At 36.5% G+C, this 22440-nt stretch overlaps 2 protein-coding genes across 2 annotated transcripts; one reads left to right on the top strand and one right to left on the bottom strand.

Annotated features, from left to right (window-relative positions):
* Positions 1-984: 984 nt before the first annotated feature.
* arih1 (ariadne ubiquitin-conjugating enzyme E2 binding protein homolog 1 (Drosophila)) lies at positions 985-16035 on the bottom strand. Its single transcript, XM_044123740.1, has 14 exons — positions 15578-16035; positions 11964-12031; positions 11115-11262; positions 8772-8864; positions 8082-8137; positions 6857-6923; positions 6156-6262; positions 6032-6074; positions 5859-5930; positions 5633-5763; positions 5234-5291; positions 4292-4552; positions 4012-4124; positions 985-2844 (listed from the first exon to the last, which is right to left on the bottom strand). Exons 1-14 carry the CDS (start codon positions 15860-15862, stop codon positions 2760-2762), a joined length of 1587 nt encoding a protein of 528 aa, XP_043979675.1. The 5' UTR covers positions 15863-16035; the 3' UTR covers positions 985-2759.
* A 1287-nt stretch (positions 16036-17322) lies between these two features.
* hexa (hexosaminidase A (alpha polypeptide)) lies at positions 17323-21585 on the top strand. The gene is made up of 15 exons (XM_044124728.1): positions 17323-17326; positions 17426-17530; positions 17622-17687; positions 18380-18426; positions 18537-18647; positions 18719-18820; positions 19012-19144; positions 19449-19629; positions 19779-19865; positions 19947-20019; positions 20410-20434; positions 20525-20683; positions 20925-21015; positions 21121-21228; positions 21420-21585. The coding sequence occupies exons 1-15, from the start codon at positions 17323-17325 to the stop codon at positions 21481-21483; spliced, it is 1356 nt and encodes a 451-aa protein (XP_043980663.1). The 3' UTR covers positions 21484-21585.
* Positions 21586-22440: the final 855 nt, after the last annotated feature.

Raw genomic sequence — 22440 nt, forward strand, 5'->3', positions numbered from 1 at the left:
ATATACATAAGCTAAATTATTGGAAATAAGTTCACATATTAAATTTGTTTAAACCATTTTATTGACGCCGTACAGCAACATGCTCTCTCCGCTTAGCAGCCAGCGCAGAGCCAGGGGTTGCGCAATCCAAGGTGAGGCAGAGCTAGCTGCCTCACCCTCGCTTCAAGCATTTGAATGGGAAAATAAGAAAATTCAGCGATTTTGAACAAATAAAAATCGAAATTGGTGAAGCTACATGAAAAATAAATATTTTTTAGTACAAACCACCGGATGAATATAACAATTTAAATTACTTTATGATTATATATTTTCTTTCTTTCCATGATGGCTGGTGAGGCACTGCCTCACCTGCCTCCCCTGACCGCACGTCACTGTCTAGATGCTCAATAACAAAAGAAACAATCTGAATGTAAACTTGGTGATAAAATGAGTCAAATTTGATCATTTAGACCAAAACTCAAGATTAAAGTTTCCAAATTGATTCCACACCTATTCGGAAGACAAAGCGCTGCAAAGGTCTGCAGTGTAGAGAAAAGAGTGATGGGTTAGAGGTGCACCAATCAACTGAACAATTCTCTTCAGATCCCTCAACCACAGGTTCAGTTTTCCATTCATTAAATGAATCAAAACTAAGAAGTCCGACCATTTTCTGCCTCTAAAAGCATCAAACAAAATGCATTGATTGATTAATTTTTAGTTAAACAAAAATGAGAACAGTTTTGATGCATAAATATTGTTAATCTTATATTTCATTTTCAGTTGGATTCAAAACTACTACCTCCATCACAGAACCAGCAGTACATTTTGTTCTTTTTTTTGTTTAAGTGCTTATAGAAAAGAAATAAAACTGTAAAGACCTCAAAGAAAGCAAGAAATCGATATTAGCCACTCAAAAGCCTCATCTGTGCATTTCTCCTGATATCTGGCTAATTACACTGCTTGACACCAGGCCTACTCTAATGACTCACACATCACTCCCATAAATCAGATTTCTCATGACATTTATTCAAATAAACAGTACAGTTTATAATTTGCTAGGATAAAATAATAACTTGAAACACATAGAAGCATTTTGGGTGACAATTGCCCAAAGATCTGAAACTAGGGCGAAGGATGTATTTTAACGATGGCTGACACTGGTGTCATCTTTCCAACTTGCATCAGTGCCTGGAACGATCATGTCCCCTCCAGCCAATCTTGTGAAGACTGCCACATTGCAGAGACATGAACGAGCATCTACAAACAAAGAGCTTGACAATCAGGGCAGCTGCTACACAGAACGATGCAAAACCTGGAGGGGCACTGATATTTCACTGCTGAAACCTCAACCCATGTACAAAAACAGAAAAACAACAAGCAAAAGAAAAACACTGACTTATGCAAAAGTATACCAGCTTTACAAAACACCCCTGCAACCTTTAGGATTTGCCCTTAAATTTGCATCTCTTTACAGAACACTGAAGTCTGTCTGTGTAGCTTGGTTTAAAGCAAGGTTCCGTCTTACTGCAAGGCAAAAGATCTCTTCAAAGCGATCGGGCAACTATCGGCCTGTTGAGAAGTTACCTACAAGGGTGACGTAAATACCTGGCAGACTTCGAGAGTGATCAAGCCCAGTTAGAACTAAAAAAAACTGTCAGTACATTCTACCAACCCCTCTCTGTCCACAAGGTGCAAGCTGACTTAAAATAGGACTAACTCAAGCCACGTCAGGAACAAAAAAAAAAAAAAAAAAAAAAAAAAGAGTGAATGTCACTCATTTTGGCTCTTGCAAATAATTAGTAATGTCTCTAAAAAGAATTATGATAGCGCAACGATAAGCGCAGAGGGGCATGGGGCTGGTACGTTACTATCTCTTACCTGTAAAATCAATTTTTTTTCCTTTTACCTTGACTGTACTTTCAGAGTCACTTTTTTGATCACCTAAAAGGTTTCTTGGAGTTTCCTTACAGACTAACCTGATGAGGAACTTTTGTCCAGTGATCTGAGCAGACTGATGACGACAGGATGAATGCCTTATTGCCAATGCTTCCAAACTCCCACTGTTAATGAGAGGTGTAAACGGACTCAACTTAAATGGGAAAAGTACATCTTTTTCAAGATCGGTAAAGAATAAATATTTCAAAAGTATGCAAACACGTGCCACTCTTGCTCTTTAACTTCCATGCATATGGACTATTTACAATTTGAAAAAATACAGACTTGCTGTTTTTTGTTCTTTTTGTGTTTTTTTTTTCTCCCCCCCTGAAATGTCTTTGCCCCCTTTGCAATCAGCCCATCAATATTCAGCCATCCAAATGAGGATTTCACCAAATATTGCAGACATGGCCAGAACAATTAAAGCTGTGTAAAACATTTTTTCACACTTATGGAAAAAATAAAATAAAAACAAAAGTCAAAAATCAAAACAGAATAGTTTCACAAAAAAAAAAAAAACCCAAAGAAAAGATAGTTTAGAAGAGGGTTACAATACAGACCCAAAGGATGTATTTGTTTATGATGGATTTTTCTGCTTCCTGTAGACTCCACTCTGTCGCTAACAATACTGTAGTACACTTTCTCTGTATTACTCTACACTTTCTTTAAATATAATTTATTTTAAGATTTTTTTGTTAAAGAAATCCAGGAAAAAGAAAAAAAATGATGCAAAAGTGGTTGGTTGCCAGAGGAGAGGCGGCAGAAGGCCCGTGCTGCCCTGTTTAATTGCATCAGCGCTCTAGTTTGTCAAGATACTCAATAGTCCGTTGCATTGGGACGTGTCCTCAATCTTCAATGTACTCCCACAGGTCCTTCTCATAGCCTTCATGTACGTGCTGTAGCAGCACTCTTCGCCTGCTCTCACAGTATCTACAGACACAGGAGAATTTCAGCAGAATTTCAGAGAAGTCCAGAATAGCATATTTACAGGAAGTGAGAGTTCTGGTCAGAGATGTACATCCACTCATGGGTACAAATGTTACAATAATTATAAGCTTTTAATTGTCCATTTGGACCGTTGATTTCCCTGCAATATGACAATGTTTCAATAAATAACTTCAAACAAACATTTGAAAAACTATTGAGCATAAAAGAGGAATCCATATTCAAATATATACATGCAATCTCACTTGGATAAATATAACATGGTAAGTTGCAGAGCAAACACAGCCATCAACAAGGGATAAATCTGGCTTCAAATTAGTTTTTTCCCCATACATGGACCAAGATTTTGGTCAGAGTCTTTACAGAAGATCAATATTCAGCCGTTTGATGTGTGCTTGGGATTGTTACTCAAATGCCAACAATATAGCTAACAATTTTAATTGAGGTGGAAGAATTTGGAGGTGGTCTCACCTTGATTACCCCAAACATGCTTCCTGTTATTGTGGCTACATAGCTCAGTCCTTGTCTCGTCTGACAATAAAACATTTCTTTAGTAGGAATACTTTTCCATACAGGAAGTGGAAAACTTCAGTCAAGATTGAAGGTGTTGATTTTTCCCTGGTGTCTTGGCTGAAAGCCTAAGTCCATGATGGACTTTGATCTTCTCTCCAAACCATTACATTGGCATTTTAGCAGCATCCATTTTATGATCCTAGCTGGTTCCTGGAACAGTCATGAACTTTCCAAATACTTCCCTTCCAAATGAATGGATAGATTGTATCAGATGGTTGGTACTTGGACAGACCAGTTGTTGGAACAGGACAATGATCCCAAACACACAACAAAACTGCCTTTGGGAGGCTTGCATTATGGATTCTGAATAGCATAAGTGAATCAACTGATTTAAATACAAATTCTGCTAAGAAAAATGGTTAAAAAAAATCCAGAACGATACCAGAAATATGTTGACAGTATATAGAATTTTGACTGTGTTGATTTGAGAATAGCCACTATCTTGGGCAGCTAGTTCTTTTACAAATCACTTAATACAAGTGCTACCCAATACCATTTACTCCATACAATAAAGGTTCAAATGTGTAATTAAAAGCCAAAGAGGATGTAAACTTCTTATTGGAACACTACTTCACTTACCTGTACTTATCTTGTACTTTCTGTTTGATGTCCTGCAAGGAATCCTGGGAAATATCCCGCTCCAAGTATCCAGAGAGCACCTCCGTGGCATTTTCCAGATCTGCCTGGTTGTTCTGGGGAACAGAAGTAACAAATGTCATCCTCAGTAATACTTTTAAAAATGTGTTTCTAGTTCATACCAATAAAGATAGATTTGGTTCTTGTGTGCTTTGGATTTGTGTGACTTTACATTTTGGTGGTTGGTAGCTTTAGCGTTAAGCAACACTTTCACCCATCTTACCTCAAAAATAATGGACTGGTTGTTCTTCTTGAGGTAGAAGGCAAAGACGTAAGTGAACATGAGTGTGGAGCGGCACTGGCAGAGCACATCTACAGCCTTCTTTAGGAACTGCACTTCAATCCAAGACATGTTGTGCTGCTGCATCTCCTCCATCTTCTGCTTAACCTGAGCATAGAGCTTGTGCTCAAAGCGCAGACTCTGCATGTGGTTCATGTAGCGGTTGCAGTAGAACAGGTACCTCTGCAAGGCTGCCCTGGAGCGCTGTACACACAGTAAGGCGAACCGGCTTAAACTCACAAACACACCCAAATACTGGATACTGGATTTACCCAACTGTACAGTGTTCACATTTCAAATTTCCTGAACTCTCAGTTCTTTTTGCTCAATTTCTGACATATAGATACAAAACCTTATTGCAGTAAAAAAGGAACCTACAAAAATCAGAGATAAACAAGCAAAAAAGAAAAAACAAAGGAAAAAAAAACAAGAAAGAAAGAAAAAACATGGAAGGAGCAAAGTGGGGGAGGGAGAAGGAGGCAAAGAAGATAAATTGATATTTTTTAGACTGTAGGACAGGGAACAAAATCTGGAAAATGCCATTCCATACTTATCCTGAATTGAGAAGAACTTAAATGTCATAATTTCCCATACTGCAAAGAAACCCTGAAAACTGTAAAAGACAAAAACTGTGTGTTGTACCAGCAGCATGAATGTCAGTCTTGGAATCTCTGCAGGTGTTTCATAAAATAAATTTTGTTACAAACTATAAAATCCTAATAGTACTTGTTTACCATACAATTCTCTGAAAATTAAACAATGCAAGAATAAAAGAAAGAATAATTCTGCACTAAAACATGAATTAAATTGATGCATTTATGTAATAAACCTTTTAAAGTTAACAAATGTTTCACAATTTTTGAGGGCAAATGTAGATTTATTTACCTCTTGAGCATCTCTGGCTGCCTTGGCATCGTCTTCATTATAGCGGTTGCAGTTGTACCTGGAAGGTCAAACAGGTCAGTGGTATTTACAGAGTATTTCAGACAGACCTCTGGACATTTTTATTACCAAGATTTGAACTCTAAGGTGGGTGCGTGAGAGAAGCCAGAATATTTTAGATTCTGTACTCTTTGTACTGAGACTAACAAATGTATCTAATGAATGATACGCCGTTACAAAAACCGATGATCAAATATGTACCAGCTGTGGTTTCACATCTTGAAACATTTAAATGTTTTCATTTTCTACCATCTTACCGGGAGTCGCATTTAGTTTATTTACTTGAAAGCAACATTATTACATAAAAAGTAACATGGAAAAAAATAAGGCTTTAGTTCTCACCAGGCAGAGCCATGAGGTTCCCATGGACCCAGGCAGACCCAACAGAACTCCGCTTTGCAGTTCTGGTTGCGACAGACCATGTGGTTGCAGCCGCCGTCCTTCTCAATGGTCACGTGACATTTTGGACACTCCTGTAGAGTTAAGGAGAACATTGTGTTCTGCTATTAAATTGAAGAACAGAGAAATCCAATATTATTCATATCAGGGAGTCTGATGAATGTCATACCTTGGTATTTGCTGCAATCCAGTTGGAAGTCTCACTGTCGTCATCACATTTCTTAATCCATTTTCTCAGCCACTAAAAAAAAAAAAAAAAATAAAAAATAATTGAAAAGGGAATAATATTACTTCCTATAACTGCCAGAATTCTGCATATTTTCATTTTTCCATTCAGCTTACCTTACACTTCACAGGATCATGCCAGTTCTCTCCACAGTTGAAACTGTAATAACAGCATGCAAATCAACCCAACGTCCAATAACATGTAGAAAACCTGCTTTCTGTCAGAGTTTACTGATCTTACCAGAACTGACGGCCACACTTGCATCTCACCGGCTTGGCATCTGGATACTGGACTTTGACAACGTGATGGCAGTCCGGTGCAGGGCACCACTTTAACAGTCGATTGCACTTTAACGAGTAATAAAAAATATGTTTTTAATTTTTCCAGTAGTAGACCCACAGGTTGTCAATTACATTCTAACTTTTCTCAAAGCACTCTACAGAGGAGAGACGTATGGTTAGCTATGTAGAGATCTGCATAAACACAGCCATGCGGTTAACTAGGACATTGAAGATGTACAAGTTTATTTATCTAATAGAAAAACAAAACATGTATACAGAATGTAAATGCTAAAGAATTTACAAACATAGAAGTATCATGTGATAGTAACAGTCAAGTTTAGGTCTTGACACATTCATTTGTGCTCATAAATGAAGGACCATAGGGTTAAATAATTCTACATTTACTTTTAAACCAACCAAATCCTTAAATATGTGTGGGCTCACTACTTGTTATTACTTGTTTACCTACATTTTCCTTAAGCAATGTACAACAGAACTGTTTTTACTGAGTGCTAAACTGACATTCATCCAGCTCTATAGACATGTTATAATTAAAGAACTAGTTGTTTCAGGATTCTTCTTCTCAGATTCAACCTGAAAGTCAAACTGCAAAGCTCAGCATAAACGTTTTTCAATTTCCTGCCAAGCAACAAAGCTTACCTCTACAAAACTATTCGTGATTAAATGCTGGTACTTCAACTTTACTTTTGAATCTGTTATGAGGCGCCTGTGGAAACATTGAAAATCAATTATTAGCCTTCATTAGAAAAATGTTATATATATGTATATATATATATGCACATTTGGAAGCAGAGATTTTTGTATTTACTTTCTAAGACCTAAATGCATAAGTTATACAGTAAATATACTGATTATTTTCTCCTCTTGAAGAGGTTAATAATTTTAAATTTAAAGTGACAAAAAGAAGATCTGGAATCTTGGCAGCATTAAAAGACCTGGAGATCCACCAAAGACAAGTCATGAATCACTCAAAGACTCAAGATGAGGGGGAAAATTATTTTTCAGAAAAAAACTTTTTAGAGTTCATAGGAGACAAAACAGAGATGAAATCACACTTCAATGATCGTCACTAAAAAAAACAAGTTGGATTAACATACATTGAAGAATATAATATTTGATAAGTATAATAATTATGTACAAAATATAAAGTTTTAACAGTGAAAACTACCTTGCCGATTTTAAAATTGGGATGAGTCAAAGTAACTTTACATTTTCTGTAGTGTGCTCTGCTACACATTTGTTGAGACCGAGATGATATGAAATTAATTTTCCGGTTCGTCCATAAAGCTACATTTACATTAATCATTTACTGTGCAGCCGCCCGCCTTCTTCAGTCTATCCGTATAAATACACCTTCAGTGCTCCTCTCTGCTCTGAACACCGGCCAGTAGGCAGCAGCTCCGGGAGGAGAAAAGCTGCTGTACTATAAGCATCACGCCAGTCATTTTAAGGATGCTTATTGGTGCCCCAAAAGACAACAAAGACCCAGACATTATCATCAATCAATAAAATCCTCCCAGGCTGAACTTGAAAACTGGACGTTATGCTGCTAACACTTAGCTTTCGTCAATAACTCATAGGTGGAAGTGAGAGCTCTGCGCAACGCAAGTAATAACCCGGCCGGGAACACGGAGCGATAAATAATAAAACATAAATTAACAAAGTTTCGAGGCAGATAAATTTTCCTCGAGGAATTTTAATAAACGAGATACTCGAATTACACAAGGAATCGTTTCAGCCCTACTTTACATTGAGCATCACAAAATTGTTTTTAATGAAAGACTTTATCAGCGTTATCTTCTGCCAAATATGATGATCATTACAGACCAAAAAATAAAACGAATACATGTACAAACATACTCACATGACTGTGTTGTCATCAACCAAAATGTCACAACTATGAGCAGGGCACGAAATCGTCTGAGAAGAAAACGTAAAAATAAAATCATTAGTTGGTTATTGAAAAAAATAAAGGCTATTTCAGACATCAAGAGTGACACCAAATGTAATAACAGTGCTAATTTTACTGTTTTTAGCTGGCTTTTAGTTCAGCTAACAAGTCTTTATAGTGATTATTTTATGTTATTTGTCTTCCTGACACAATATTAAACGTGTATGACCAATCTAAGTCAAAGAAGCCCACTTATATTCCAAAAGCAAATTTCAATTAAATGCAGTAAATCTTAGTAGTCCCTCTACTTTTGCTCCATAAACGAATGACAGACCTTAATAGACATCTTAAGATAAAAAAAATTTAAAAAACATCAGAAACCGGTTAGGTATATATACTTGGTTCCATTAAATAGAGAAAATCTTGTCAGTTCTTTATTTTCTGTTTGGTTCACAACTATTGCCTTCATCAAAGAAGCTGTGCTACATTTTCTTTTCTCTTTTATGCTTTCTAGTCCTTAGAAACGAAAAGCAAACGTGCTGAAAATCTGAATTATTATGTCAGGTATCATAAAAATGTAGAAATTATTTAACAAATGATAAAATTGTTACTGGCAAGAAAAGCCAGATTAGTGCATCTCCACAAATGAACCTTGAAATGTACCTGTCCCATTCCTTCCTCTATGATTTTGGTAGTCAAATAATCTCCCCAGCACTGCATGCAGAACTTGTGTCCACACTCCAGACCGGTAAAGTACTGAAACAAACATCATCCAACAGTTTAAACATACAACCCTTGTCATCAATATTAACTTTTTAAATAAAAGACATTAAAATGACTTGAGATTAATGTGTATTCATGACTAATACTACAATGCTCAATACAAATTTTATTTCCAGAATAGTTTTTTCCCCCTTCGTAAAGCCCAATCTAAATTTATTTTTACATTGCTAAATGAAAGTACAAAGGAAGGAATATTTGAATAACTTCAAGTGAGGGTGTTGCCCTTCTTCTTATTTATAATACATCATTAAAAATTACACAAACACTGTATAGAACAGTGGTCCCCAACTCCCGGTACCGGTCCGTGCAAGAAATAATTAAACATTTCCGTTTTATGTATTGAGTCTGGAGGATCTTTTATTTTGAAAATCCTTTAACCGGATTCTGTCGGTTACGTCTTGCGCGGCAACAGCATCGGTTTCGGTCTCCTCCAGACGCGCGGACGCGGACCCCCCCTCACCTCCTCACCCCCACCCAGTTTTCTTTTCCAGACGCGCGCGTCCAGCCCCTGGTCCGCAGGAAATTTGCGAAGTCTTAACCCGTCCGCGGTACTAAAAAGGTTGGGGACCACTGGTATAGAAGATTTAAATGCATTCCAGTGTAAGGAAACGGCTAATAACTGAAGAAATAAATATACATAAAAAGACTTAGACATACAGAACAAAATTTTGTTGCATACGGCTCAGGACAATGTTTTGAGGTTCCAACGAGGTTACTCCAGAATAAATAAATACAACATTAAATATAAATATTAAATATAAAGTGCAGGAATGACAGTAAAATAGAAGTTATTTAGCTATGTACATGAAGTGGAGACCAGTTTTTGAGTGCAGTCCAGTTAAGAGTTCAGCAGTCTGAAGGGGAAAAAGCTGTTTCTGAACCTGGAGTAAAGCAATTTTATTCCATACGTAGAGCTGCAACAAGTCAGTGTATGGGAGGAGAGAACACGTTGACTCACTATCTGCTACCGTTTGAGTCAGTCAGCGCTTATTGCAGTTTATTTTAGAAGAGCAGCCCTTTTTAAAGTCTTTAAGCACATTTTTGATCTGTTACCAAAGAAAGTTTCAGGAATTTTCCTTGAATCTTTAACATCACTCATTTTAAATAAGAGCATATTGCCACACTGACACATTTAATGCAGGGATAATTAACATCAATTTAAAAAAATCTAAAAATCTCAACAAGAAAATGTTCTTGGAGGGTGTTACAGTTAAATAAATCCTTGCTTTACTGCCATCCCTGATGAAACTGATTAGGATTTCTTTACTGTGATTTTCAACCCTCCTCTTTATAAGGGAGAAACCTCAGAAAAGCTTGCCAATTTAACTGAATGTTTCTTTGTGCTCTTTGTGGAATAGCAGTAGAAGTTTGTCAAGCTGACCTAGCAGGTTAATTTGTGAAACAAGCTGCTTGGGAAGAGGCAGCCAATTGGCTGCTTTACAGATGGGCTGCTTGTAGCTCCAACATTAGAATTTTTAAAAACTGTATTAGCTTAAGGTTGAAACTGGCAATCCTTTAGTTTACACAGCAGACAACTAACTGTCAATTACATAGATGGTTGGTTTAATTTTGTTCTATGTACTTAATACTAAAAAGTATGCTATCCAGGGCGCTACAGAGAAAAGACAACATGTTTGATGGTACAAAAATAAATCACTGCTGTCCTTTGATACTCCCCAACGCGATCATATATTATTTTCTTTGGACAATTGAAATAATTGTCCAAAGATGTAATGATATCTACACTCACGGTCTGCTAAATAGCTTAAAAACTTGAAAACCTCATATTAGTAAGAAAGTACCTTTTAGAATCTACAGATGTTTTCAAATCTAGAACAAGTAGGAACCTCAGAACCCAAAGAAAAAAAAACAGTAATCATAAAATAAAATGGCTGATCATTAACCTTTAACTTTATGTTTTAAGTTTTTTTGGCATCCAATTCCAGATTTATGTTTTGTAATTTCAAGAATTGCTTTCAAGCTTTTCTGAAAATCAATTTCTGGATGAGATACATATTTTTTCTTCTTGGCTATGCTACTTCTCCCTTGAGATGTTGTCACATTATGAAAGAAACATTTGCCTTAATTCTCTAAAAAACTGTAAGTTTGGAAATCCAAATACATAAATACAATATTTAACATAATTCCCATCTATGGCTGAAGATCCAGTATGATCAGCATTATGCTCATCCAGGATAATGCTGCTCTAACAAGGTTACTCACCGAGTTGGGGAAGTTTAAGTAGCAGATCTGACAAGGCATGTCTTGTGCCGATGATCTAGTGTTGATTGGAGGACGGATCCGAGGCTTCTTACTGGGGTTGATGACATGACACTCAGAGAAAAGCTTGTCGAGATTTCCATCAAAGTATCTGCAATATTTACGCAAACAAAAACAAAAAGCAGAGTTAAGAGGCATGTAAACATTCAAGATCCAAGAAGAGCTGACCTGGCTATTGCAATCCTACGCAATTCTGCTCGATTCTCATGTCCCTTCAGTGTTCTGTCTGGGATTTCTCCCGCTGAGCTTGATTTCTCTGGTTGAATTCCAACCAGGCTCATCAGCAAACAGAGGGAGGATTTGTGAGCAGTAATATTGATTTTCTGCACCGTTTTAGGCTGACTGTAGTTTGGCAATAGCAGCAGAAGAAGTGAATGAAGCTGTTCACTCCGTGTTGGCCACTCTTCCAAATACTGAATTAACATTAACAGCCATCTTCTTCGACTTGTCACTTCTCTCTTCACAGTGAGGGATAGCCATTTACAACACACACATTTTCCGGTAACCTTCATACTGTCAAACTGACGCATTACATACATGACGATCAAATGCCAGCGATTGGGTAGATCTTAAAATTTCAAAAAAGTCCACGTCTTTAGCAAGCAATTGCTTTTTAACAGACCCCATGTACAAAGAAAATAGCATAGAGTGAGGGTTTGGTCTTTACCAGGTGGAAGAAGTGCCTTTGTTATTATTTTTCTTTATTTTCGCTAAGTACCAATTAATAATAGTACTAATAGTACCAATTAATATCACATCATCAACTGGTCAACATAATCCAGAGATTCCTACCTTTCCATAAGCTTTTCTTTATCCCAGTTAAAGTGGCTGAGGAGAATGCGTGTTATTGTTGCAGGGTTCTAGAAGGGAAAAATGGTGAGAAATTAAAATTCCAATTTACATTTAAATTTTGCTATTGTTCAAGGAGGTTATCATACGAATTAATTTTGCCAAACCAAAGTTAAAATCAGAAGTTGTAGAAGAAAAACATTTGCAGTGATGTCATCTCACAATATCAAAGATTAATATTTCTAAAAATACTTCATCATATACCCTGCTTAATACAATCATAGGTTAACAACTTAACTTCCCCCCCAATATGCTTACATGTTATCCATGGGTAACAAAATTTGTTTTATTTCTATTCAAATGGCAGCTGCTTTGTCAAACATAGAGAGCCGTTTGTAGGCAAAAATATGTGTAGAGAAGCAGCAAGGTGACTTAAAAATAAGTCCAAAAGTTGTTTCTTCGACTTTTTAATGTCATCACTTTGCTCAGGAGGGAGCAAGAATTGACACAGGGTTTGTGTCTTATGTAAATCCAGGGAGTTTTCCTGAGTCTACTGTCTTTATAGGGTAAGGTAAGGACAATGGCAACTTTGTTGCAGGTTGAATTCTGTTCATTCAGTAAGCACTCAGTGACTCTCACATTTCTCTGCCTTTTGAATAACAGCTTCTGAAACCCAAACAAAAAGTCCTTTCTGACACAACAGAGTAGGATTAATGATCAAGAAAGCATCATGTGAAACCAGTAGGCAATCTAAAACAAAGATAGTCTCATCTCCTCATGAATCAACTACAAACTTCATGTGATCAATGCAATGCCAAAAGAAAAGAAAAAGTATTTCATGAAGCACAAAGTATTTCATGAAGCACAACATTTCCACATTTCATGAAAAGTATTTCCACATGAAAAAGTATTTCATGTGGAAAAATCTACTACACTAACTTAAACTGTAAAGAGTCAGCTCAATTAACTTGTTACTGTTCTTTCCTGTTTCCACAATCAGTAAAATTCACAGTTTTGAGATTATTTGTGTATTCACAAATTTATAAAATTATTAAAATGGCAAACTAAATGTGTTGTTTTTTTTAAATCTAATTTATCCTAGTGTTTGGGAGAGATAAAACCGTAACAAGACCGCCCCGTAGTGGACAACTGTTTCATTTGTAATGAATCCTGTGCTACTTTTCAACATGATCACATTCAACCATTTGATTATGGGGTTGACTTGATGCATTAGCATAGAGAGAATACTTAAGACTTTTCAAACCAACATTAACATGTAAACTTAGTAAACTGTCTGAACTGTCTTTACTCACCAAAAGAGTGCACTGATTTGGCTAAAAAAATCAGGCATGATGACAACCATGCCTGATGTGGTTGTCATCAAGGTAATGTTCACACTGCAGCCTGAAGTGACCCAAATAAGATTTTTTTGCCCATATGTAACCTGTATCTGATATTTCCATGACAGTCTGAACAACACAGGTCAGATTATTACAAATGCCACATAGGCTACTTGCATATGTGGTCCTAAATCTGATATGCATCTAATCTTTTCAAATGTGACCTGCGTCTGTGCGGCCAGGTTGCAGTCATACTACCTGTACGCAAGTAATTCTCAATAAATGTCACTACTGTGCATCCTAATACAGACAAACGTAGAGAAAAACAACAACCATGGCAGAGGATAATGAGGATCAAGTTCTTGATGTGCTGGCTCTGATTGGACAACACTTTAAAAAAGTAAAACAACTCATTTGAAAAATCTCTTGAATGCATTTACAACAGTCTCAATTTGACTGCATTAAACGTTTTTTTGTAATTTGAAATAGGTTTGTGACTGGCAAATTACACACTTGGTAAACAAAGAACAAGGAAAAATTGTGTAAAAATAAAGCTGGAAAGATTGTGCAATATTAGCTTTAACTAGGTACTATGTAGACATACCTTTGATATTGAAAATCCGTAATACTTTTGAAAATGACATATATATGGAGATACATATTTATTTAATTATGGAGAACAACAGTCACAAAAACACTAGGCTCCCACTTATAATTTAAGTGTACATTGCTTTTGAAAAACTTTGTATTCCACCCTATGTCCACCAGGTAATAAAACTTAACTTTTATGAGAGCTTTGGACCTTTGATTAAACCAACATAATTCAACAAACTCCTGTTGGGAAATATTGTTTATTTGAGTCACATTGCCACATTTCCTTACAACACCCTATAAAGAATATTATTGGAAATTGCTGTAAAATCTGTCATTTTCAGAGACTGCACTAAAGAACCTAATGGTGTCTACGAATTGAGCCGTTGATGGTTGAACATATTCCACTGTGGATGGCACTATTTCCTACCCCAAACGATTAAGTATGAAAACAACCAAAACTAGAAGAATATAGGATAGCAAAGGGATTAAATTACCAAAATCCTAATGTTTATTAATAGAAAAAAGATTTAACCAGCACACAGTCAGAATTAAATTATCAAGTACAACAAAAACAACAACAGGTTCTATCTACCCGAGATATTTTTGTATTTCTTTACATTTGTTTTTTTTATTGTGTAATTCAAAGCAATTACACTGACACGAAGGACCTCCAGCAATGTCAAACTTCAAACAACCTATAAAACTAAAACAGGTATGCTTGTATATTATTACTACTCAAAAACATATAACCACAGTCAGTTCTTAAAATTGGAACAAGTTCAAAGCAACCGTTTTGTATGGGAAGAATTTATATATTTTCGACTTTCAAGCTTCTTCGAAGTCATATTTCGGAATGATGGTTCATGCTATATCACAGAAAACTAAGTGCTAACTTAATAGGACCATTTTTTCTTTCTTTTTTTTTTGTTTATTCTATGCCTAAGAGAGGAAATGGAGGCCTCAGTTGGCTCTGTGCTGCACCGTACATCTCTGACAAACTATTGCGAATGGAATCAGTTGTTAAGTCAAAAAGCTTATTAAAATTCAATTCTTTAACATTATTTTATCACATCGAAGTTCGGACAAAATGGTTGGTCGCTATTCTGTGACTAACATAGCTTGTCATTTGCTACATTACACAATGTCCAACTAGCCTTTAGACAAACGTCAAAATACGTTAACGTTAGTCTAGCTACATATTTCTATATATTTATAGAAGTCAAACTTGAATTAATTAGTTAACTTTCAACCGTTCTGTCGTCAAAAGTCACACCTAACGTACACCAAGTCAACAACCAAAGACGTTGGGTTTTTTCAGAATACTGCTGCTAGCATAGCTGAAGAAGATGCTAAGTAGCAAGAAAGCTAACATTAGCTTAGCAAAGGTAGCTGCCAACTTCTCAATGGGGATTAGACTACTTCCTGTAACAAAACTTCTGTTTAAATGTGTATATTTAGTGAGATTTCAACATATCCGCATTCATTCTAAATACACACTAGTAACAAAAACTTACCATCGTTAAAAACGAATTTCAACACGTGTTAATCTTGTGAAACTGTCACCTTCCTGTAAGTTAACTACTCCTACAAGGCTAGCCGATAAGCTAACGTCCGTGGCCTGTAAACGCTTGATAAAACCCTGGACCCCGGTCTTTCCTGACGATGGTATACCAAAATACCTACCTGTATGACCTCGTTGACCTCCCTGATACACTCCACCATATGCTGGAGGATCTGCTCGGCAGTCAAAACCTCGAAACGATAGTCCTCCTCCTCTTCTTCACCAGGACCGTGACCACCTACACCAGTCTCGCCACCCTCGTCTCGCTCCCCGCCGGCCACCACAGGATCGACCAATTCCACCTCACCGATATCCAGGGTGTCGTCCTCGGGCTCCACTTCGCCGCTGTCCTCGCTACATTCGTCTTCGTCGTCGTATTCATAGTTATAGCCCTCGTCTGAGTCCATTCCTAGGGTGTTTACCGACTTACGACGAGCACACCTTGAGGTCGAAAACGCCAGATGTAGATTGCGGAACAATACGAAAACCAAAATTATCCGAACCTGTTTTTCAGCTGCAGCGAAAATAACAACAAAACGTCGCCGCTGCTAAGCCAACAAAGAGAGGCAGCGTCACCAACTGACGACGGCCTTACGTCAGACAAACTAGAAAATAAAATGTGAAGAGAAATTTAATGCCTTTCTTTCTCAATATCGAACCTAGATTAGCCAAACAATATAATAAATAAGTAAAAATTGTTTCAAATGTTGGCAATGTCTCACTCGCACACTTAATGTTAAAAAACTCTATATTTGTGTTTTAAACCTCACCATTGTGTCCCAATAAAATTTTAATAGTAAAACTTAAGTAAACCACTCATATGAGTAATAGGTTTTACTTTTACTTTTGTTTCTATGCCCAAGATTCAATAAATAAACTGATAAATAAATAACTAATGCATTGTGCAAAATGAATTTAATCTTCTCTTATGATCCTTCTAACATATTATTACTATTACGTGGCCAAAAATAAATATTTTGTTTATTTATTTATTTGTATATTTGTTAAATTACCTTCTTAGTTGTAAATAGGCCCATAGTATAATAAAACTCCTGAACTTTTAAGCCTTTGTGTGTTGGTTGCCCCTATTTGGACACCCCTTTGAAAATGTTGGCAAGGCACCCCTGGTAGTAGTAGTACCACTATTATTATGTATATTAGTAGGCATAGTGGTAAGCTGCCTGTTGTTTACCTCACCTGACTATGCACCTGACTAACTCAGTTGCGCAGAAGGTGAAAAGTCGAATATGAAAGTCATGTGCTCAGTAAATCCTGGACACTGTATTCTGATGAAATATATTTTCCTACTACTGATCATAATTCATCTCGGCTTAAACACAGCAGAGAGCGTGTGGCCATTGCCACAAATATTTATCCCCTCTCCAGAGAGATACCAACTGAAGCCCCAATCTTTCAGTTTTGGATATAGAAGATACTTGGATACAAAGCACAGCTGTTCTGTTCTGGATGCAGCATTCAAGAGATATTTTTCCATTTTATTTCCAGGATACACTTATGGTAAGTGTACTTAAGAAAATACATATTTTTCACTTTATTTGAATTTAGAAGCCAACCTGATCACTTTTAGTGTAGCTACATAATCATTATTTTTAAATAGCTTTTAAAACAACTCACTGTTGGTAAACAATCCTTGTATGTTTTATCATGAACCTAAGAGAAGACATTCTGGTGATAACATATTTAAAACTTATTTACAGCTGTGAATTGCTCAGTAGTTTTATTATGAATGTTTTTTTTGTCATGCATTTTAAAGTAGATGAATGGGTTTTGTAAAAACAGCAGCTCAGCTGTAGGCTGTGGTAACAGGCTGTAACAAAGCCTGTTACCACAAACACATTCAATGACAATGGGCCAGCTTTACCCTTGTGTTGTCTAACAATACTTTGGTTGGAGCATTTGTACATTTTAGTAAAATGTCATCGATATATATTTACACTCATTTTTCATAGGGAATGATACTCTACAACTCAGTGAGAATGAGGTATTCACTCTCACAATTAGTCTTGACCGTCATGACTGTGAAGGTTACCCAAATCAAGACTCTTCAGAGAGATGTAAGAATAAACATACATACTGAGGTATTAAATTTACAAAATCCAAATGGTAAGAGCTATCACTGAGAACTTTTTCTCATTTGTGTTTTAGACAAATTGAGTGTCTCTGCTGGGCAAGCATCTCTGAATGCAGAAACTGTGTGGGGTTCTCTAAGAGGTAATTACTGTGACTATATTTTTACAGAATTAGAAAGTATCTTATTAAAATGGACATAATGGCAGTTAACTAATGTTATCAATAACTGTTATCTTACACTCTAAAACCTTGGTGAAAAACAATAAAATTTCAGTTATTTTGCTTAGCAGGTCCAAGATCAGAGACTGGATAGGTTATGGGTTTTGCCTAGAGCAGGGGTCCCCAAAGTCGGTCCTCGAGGGCCGGCATCCTGCACATTTTAGTTCTCTCCCTGGTGGTAGTAACAACCTTTTCAGCATGTCAGTGTTCTCCTTAGACTTTCCAACAAGCCATCATTTGATCCAGGGGAGAGAACTTAAACATGCAGGTCTGACTTTGGGCACCCTTGGCTAGAGTATTATTCCAAGTAAAAACAAATGGATTAAAGTGACAAATTAGAGCTACTAAAGACTTTTTACAGCTAAATCACTGACTTGTTTTTTGCTGAACAAGTCACATTAGCATCAAAAGTAACCCATCTTTTTCAGCTCTGGCTAAATATGACTATGTAAGTTACTATGTAATCTCTGTATTGGCATTCAAAACAAATTTAACATACAAGCCTAATATTTGGGCTAAAGAAATAACTCATTAGTTTTTAGAATGTGAATGTCCTTCATATATGAATATTTGAAAAAGAGTTTTTAATGTGTGTTTTTTCTGATCAAGCACAGGTCTTGAAACCTTCAGTCAGTTGGTGTATCAAGATGATTTTGGCTCAGTAAGTCAGAGTCTCTCAAATAATAAAGCTCAGGTTTATAAATGATATCCATCATTATGCAATGATGACTTAGCTTTTAGTTACCAGTTTTTATGTTTTTTGTTTTTCAGTATTATATTAACAAGACTGAGATTGAGGACTACCCACAATTTAACTATAGAGGAATTTTACTGGACACTTCACGCCACTACTTACCAGTGCAGGCCATTTTAAAAACTCTGGTAACAGTCATATATCATCTTAGCCCATATTTCTGTTCAATTGATCATACATGGCTGTTTTTCTTTTCTAGGATGCAATGGCCTACAGTAAGTTTAATGTATTTCATTGGCACCTTGTTGATGATCCATCATTCCCTTACCAAAGCCACAAATTCCCAGACCTTTCCAATAAGGTATGTCATTTGGAACAGCTGTTACATTGTATTTAAAGATAATGCATTTTAAGAAAAAAAATGAAATAAACATTAAACCACATTCAATTATGCATTTCCTTAGTGAATATTTGTAGCCCCCTGCTTCTTAAGTCATGAGTGCTGGGAAGTTGCCTCCTCCCTATAACCAAAAACTTCTGGCTTTGTTACAGGGGGCTTTCCATCCAGTGACTCACATCTACACACAGTCAGATGTGAGAAGGGTGATCTCATATGCCAGGATGCGAGGAATAAGAGTCCTTCCGGAGTTTGATTCACCAGGCCACACAAAATCTTGGGGAAAAGGTAGAATTTCAAAGCAAAATAAACAACATTTAAAACAAACAAGCAGTGAATCAGTCCTCCAGATCTCATTTGTGAATGTCACGGTGGTATGGTTTTGAAGGCCAAAGCTTTGATAAATATTGTATGTTCATGTGTGTTTTTTTTAAATAAACCTCATACCACACAAATCTTCTAAAAGTTCTAAAAAATGTCAATATTTAGTATGTGCATTGGTTTGCTCCACTAGCCATTTAATGTGATAACTATTTATTTTATGTATATGTGTATGTATATATATATATTTACTAAAGGATTTATGTCTCAGGTCAGTCTGAGTTGTTGACTCCCTGCTACAGAGGGGGCACTCCTTCAGGGACTTTTGGACCTGTTAATCCAACACTGCCTTCCACATATCAGTTCATGGCGTCACTTTTGAAGGAAGTGGCCTCTGTGTTTCCTGACCCTTATATCCACTTAGGAGGAGATGAGGTTGACTTTTCTTGCTGGTAGGTTTAAAAATTAAAAGTAAGTTAATGCAAAGAAGAGAAACACAAACTTAATATTCAACTGAAGTAGTTTTCAGCTGCCAAAAAGCTGCAAGTCATCACTGAGCGTAACAACATGAAAGTAAATACTATCCACTGCTTTTTTGTAGGAGATCAAATCCTTACATTCGTGCATTCATGCATAAGATGGGTTTTGGATTGGACTTTTCTAAACTGGAAGCATACTACATTGAAAAGTAAGAAAGTAAGATTTTGGGTTGAAGTCTACATGCAAATCAAATCTATAAAAAGATTAATATGTCCACTTTTATTAACAGAATTGTGAACATCACATCAGTACTCAGGAAGACATCCATTGTGTGGCAGGATGTTTTTGACTACCATGAACGAGTAAGGATGCACCAACAGACATATGTACTGTTTATTGAAAATGACACATCTGTGTCACAGAATGTCTTTAGAAATTCATCATTTATAATCCAAAATTAATTTTAAAAAAATCCATCCATTATCTGTACCCATGTATCCTTGCAGGACTGTGGGAGGCTGGTGCTTATCTTTTGCAGTTATTGTGCAAGTTACTAGAAGGCCCTAATTTTATGTGACATTCATGCACAGTGTATGTAGACTTTTGAAAAGTTGAAAACCCTTTGACTGAAATGAAACTAAAATGTTGTGGATGTTTGATTGAATTATAAATGTGATCAGATTACAGTGGTCAAAATAAAACTAAAGAATTAATTTCTCCATGACTGTCAACAGCGGCTATTATTTTTAAAGGTAAAAGATGATGGACACCATACAAGTGTGGATGATGTGGAAGGTAATGAACCACTGAAACTGTGTGTATATCTAATAGTGAGTTGCTTTGTGTTGCAGCGCTGGTTTTTGTCAGTGGTGGAGGTGTGGAAACAGGGCTGTTACCTTTGTGAAGTACGCAGGGTTGTTAAAGCTGGACTCAGGGTGATTCTGGCCTCTCCGTGGTATCTGGACCAGCCTGGACCCACACACAACTGGGCCCGCTACTATAATGTGTGGCCACTAGCCTTCAAAGGTTAGTGAAAAAACACTCACTGCTGTGAGTTGTTCAGGTTGTGGAAATAGTTCTCAATTTTAGACAACCAATATTTTCATTGATGTTCCATTGATTGTCAAACCACCAGGTGGCAGCAAACCCCAAGTTTTATAGAACAAAAAATAGACTTTTGTGAACATTCTGTTTTCATTTGTCATTACTTATTTAGTCTCAAAAGTAAGAATCTTTTATTTTCATTTAAATTTTTTTATCTGAACAGGTACTGAGAAGCAGAAGAGTTTAGTGATCGGGGGAGAAGTGTGTATGTGGGGGGAATATGTAGATGCTACCAACCTGTCCCCACGTCTCTGGTGTGTAAGATCCAAACATCTCTGCAAAAATAAAATATTATTGAAAAATGTGCTTGTTTGACAAGAATATCTTTAATTCTTGTCTGTAATGATCAAAATGAATAGGCCAAGAGCAAGTGCTGCAGCTGAGAGACTGTGGAGCAATGAGAGGCAAACCTCCTGTGTGGAAAGAGCATTTCCACGACTACAGGAATTTCGATGCAAGCTCCTGAGGTACTTTAGCATGTCCGCCTTTATACCACTTACTGCGTGGTATAACGCAGTATACCACGCAGTAAGTGGCCTTTAGGAAGGCACTACCATGCCTTTAGCAAGGCATGGTAGTGCCTTTAGTAAGACACTACCATGCTTTTTATAATATCTGCCTGTTACATTCTGTTGTTTCTGTTTCACTTTCTGTTTAGACGTGGAATCCAAGCTGAACCTCTTTATGTGGGCCACTGCAAACATGAGTATCAAAGTGTTTAAAGGATGATTTTGCATGCAACCTTTTTAATCATTTGTAAAAAGAGAAGAAGAAAAAAAGAAAGATCAAAGAAAATACAAGGAAAATGCAATACGTGACACATTATTTTTTGGGTACCCAATTTTACATAAAAAAATTGTAAAGGTATTTTTTTTAGCTTTACTGAATTTTACTAAGGTTATTTCTTGAACTGCAATAAAATACACAGTGTGCAGATCATATAAGATTTTCGTCCCTATTGTGTTCTTTCTAATTAAATTCAATTCCCTCTTCAATTCTATGAAAAATAATGGAATATAAATTTCCTGGAAAACCTTTTAGCTTATACAAAATGCATCAGGTTTTTTTTTTCCTTTTTTTTTCTCCAAAGAGTTTTTGCAGCGCTAGTGGCTTGTATTTTTGTGGCAGTAGGCAGACAGGAAAGCGGGTGAGGAGAGGGGGGAAGACATGCGGTGAAGGTCGTTGGGACCGGGAGTCGAACCCGCGACGTCTGCATTGAGGACTAAGGCCTCCAAATGTGGGGCGTGCTAACCCCCCTGCGCCACCACAGCACACCCCGCATCAGTTTTTAAAGTATAAAAGAATTAAGGTAATAAAAAAAAGATAAACCAAGTGTATTAAATAAAAATCATTATTAGACCGCTAGAATGGAATATTTTAAAGAGTCCAGAACTGAGGTGATGCAATTGAAGTCATAAATAAGATTGAGAGACAGACTTATGGAAAGATGCAAACATAAGCATCTTCTGTTTGCATTTTTTTCTTTATTATTTAAAGAAAAAATATAAGTACTTTTATCAATTTCAGAATGTACAGACAGCAAACTTATACTTTAACAGCTGTGTCATATGAACTTGTCTTCTTAGGCAGTTGAAGTTTTAGGTATTTGGAATGAAACTATGGTTTAAAATAGTTTCATTAACATAGCTGTGAATGTAATAAAATGTTTTCTAATCTTA

Source organism: Gambusia affinis, linkage group LG08, assembly GCF_019740435.1.
Source record: "Gambusia affinis linkage group LG08, SWU_Gaff_1.0, whole genome shotgun sequence".
Lineage (NCBI taxonomy): Eukaryota > Metazoa > Chordata > Actinopteri > Cyprinodontiformes > Poeciliidae > Gambusia > Gambusia affinis.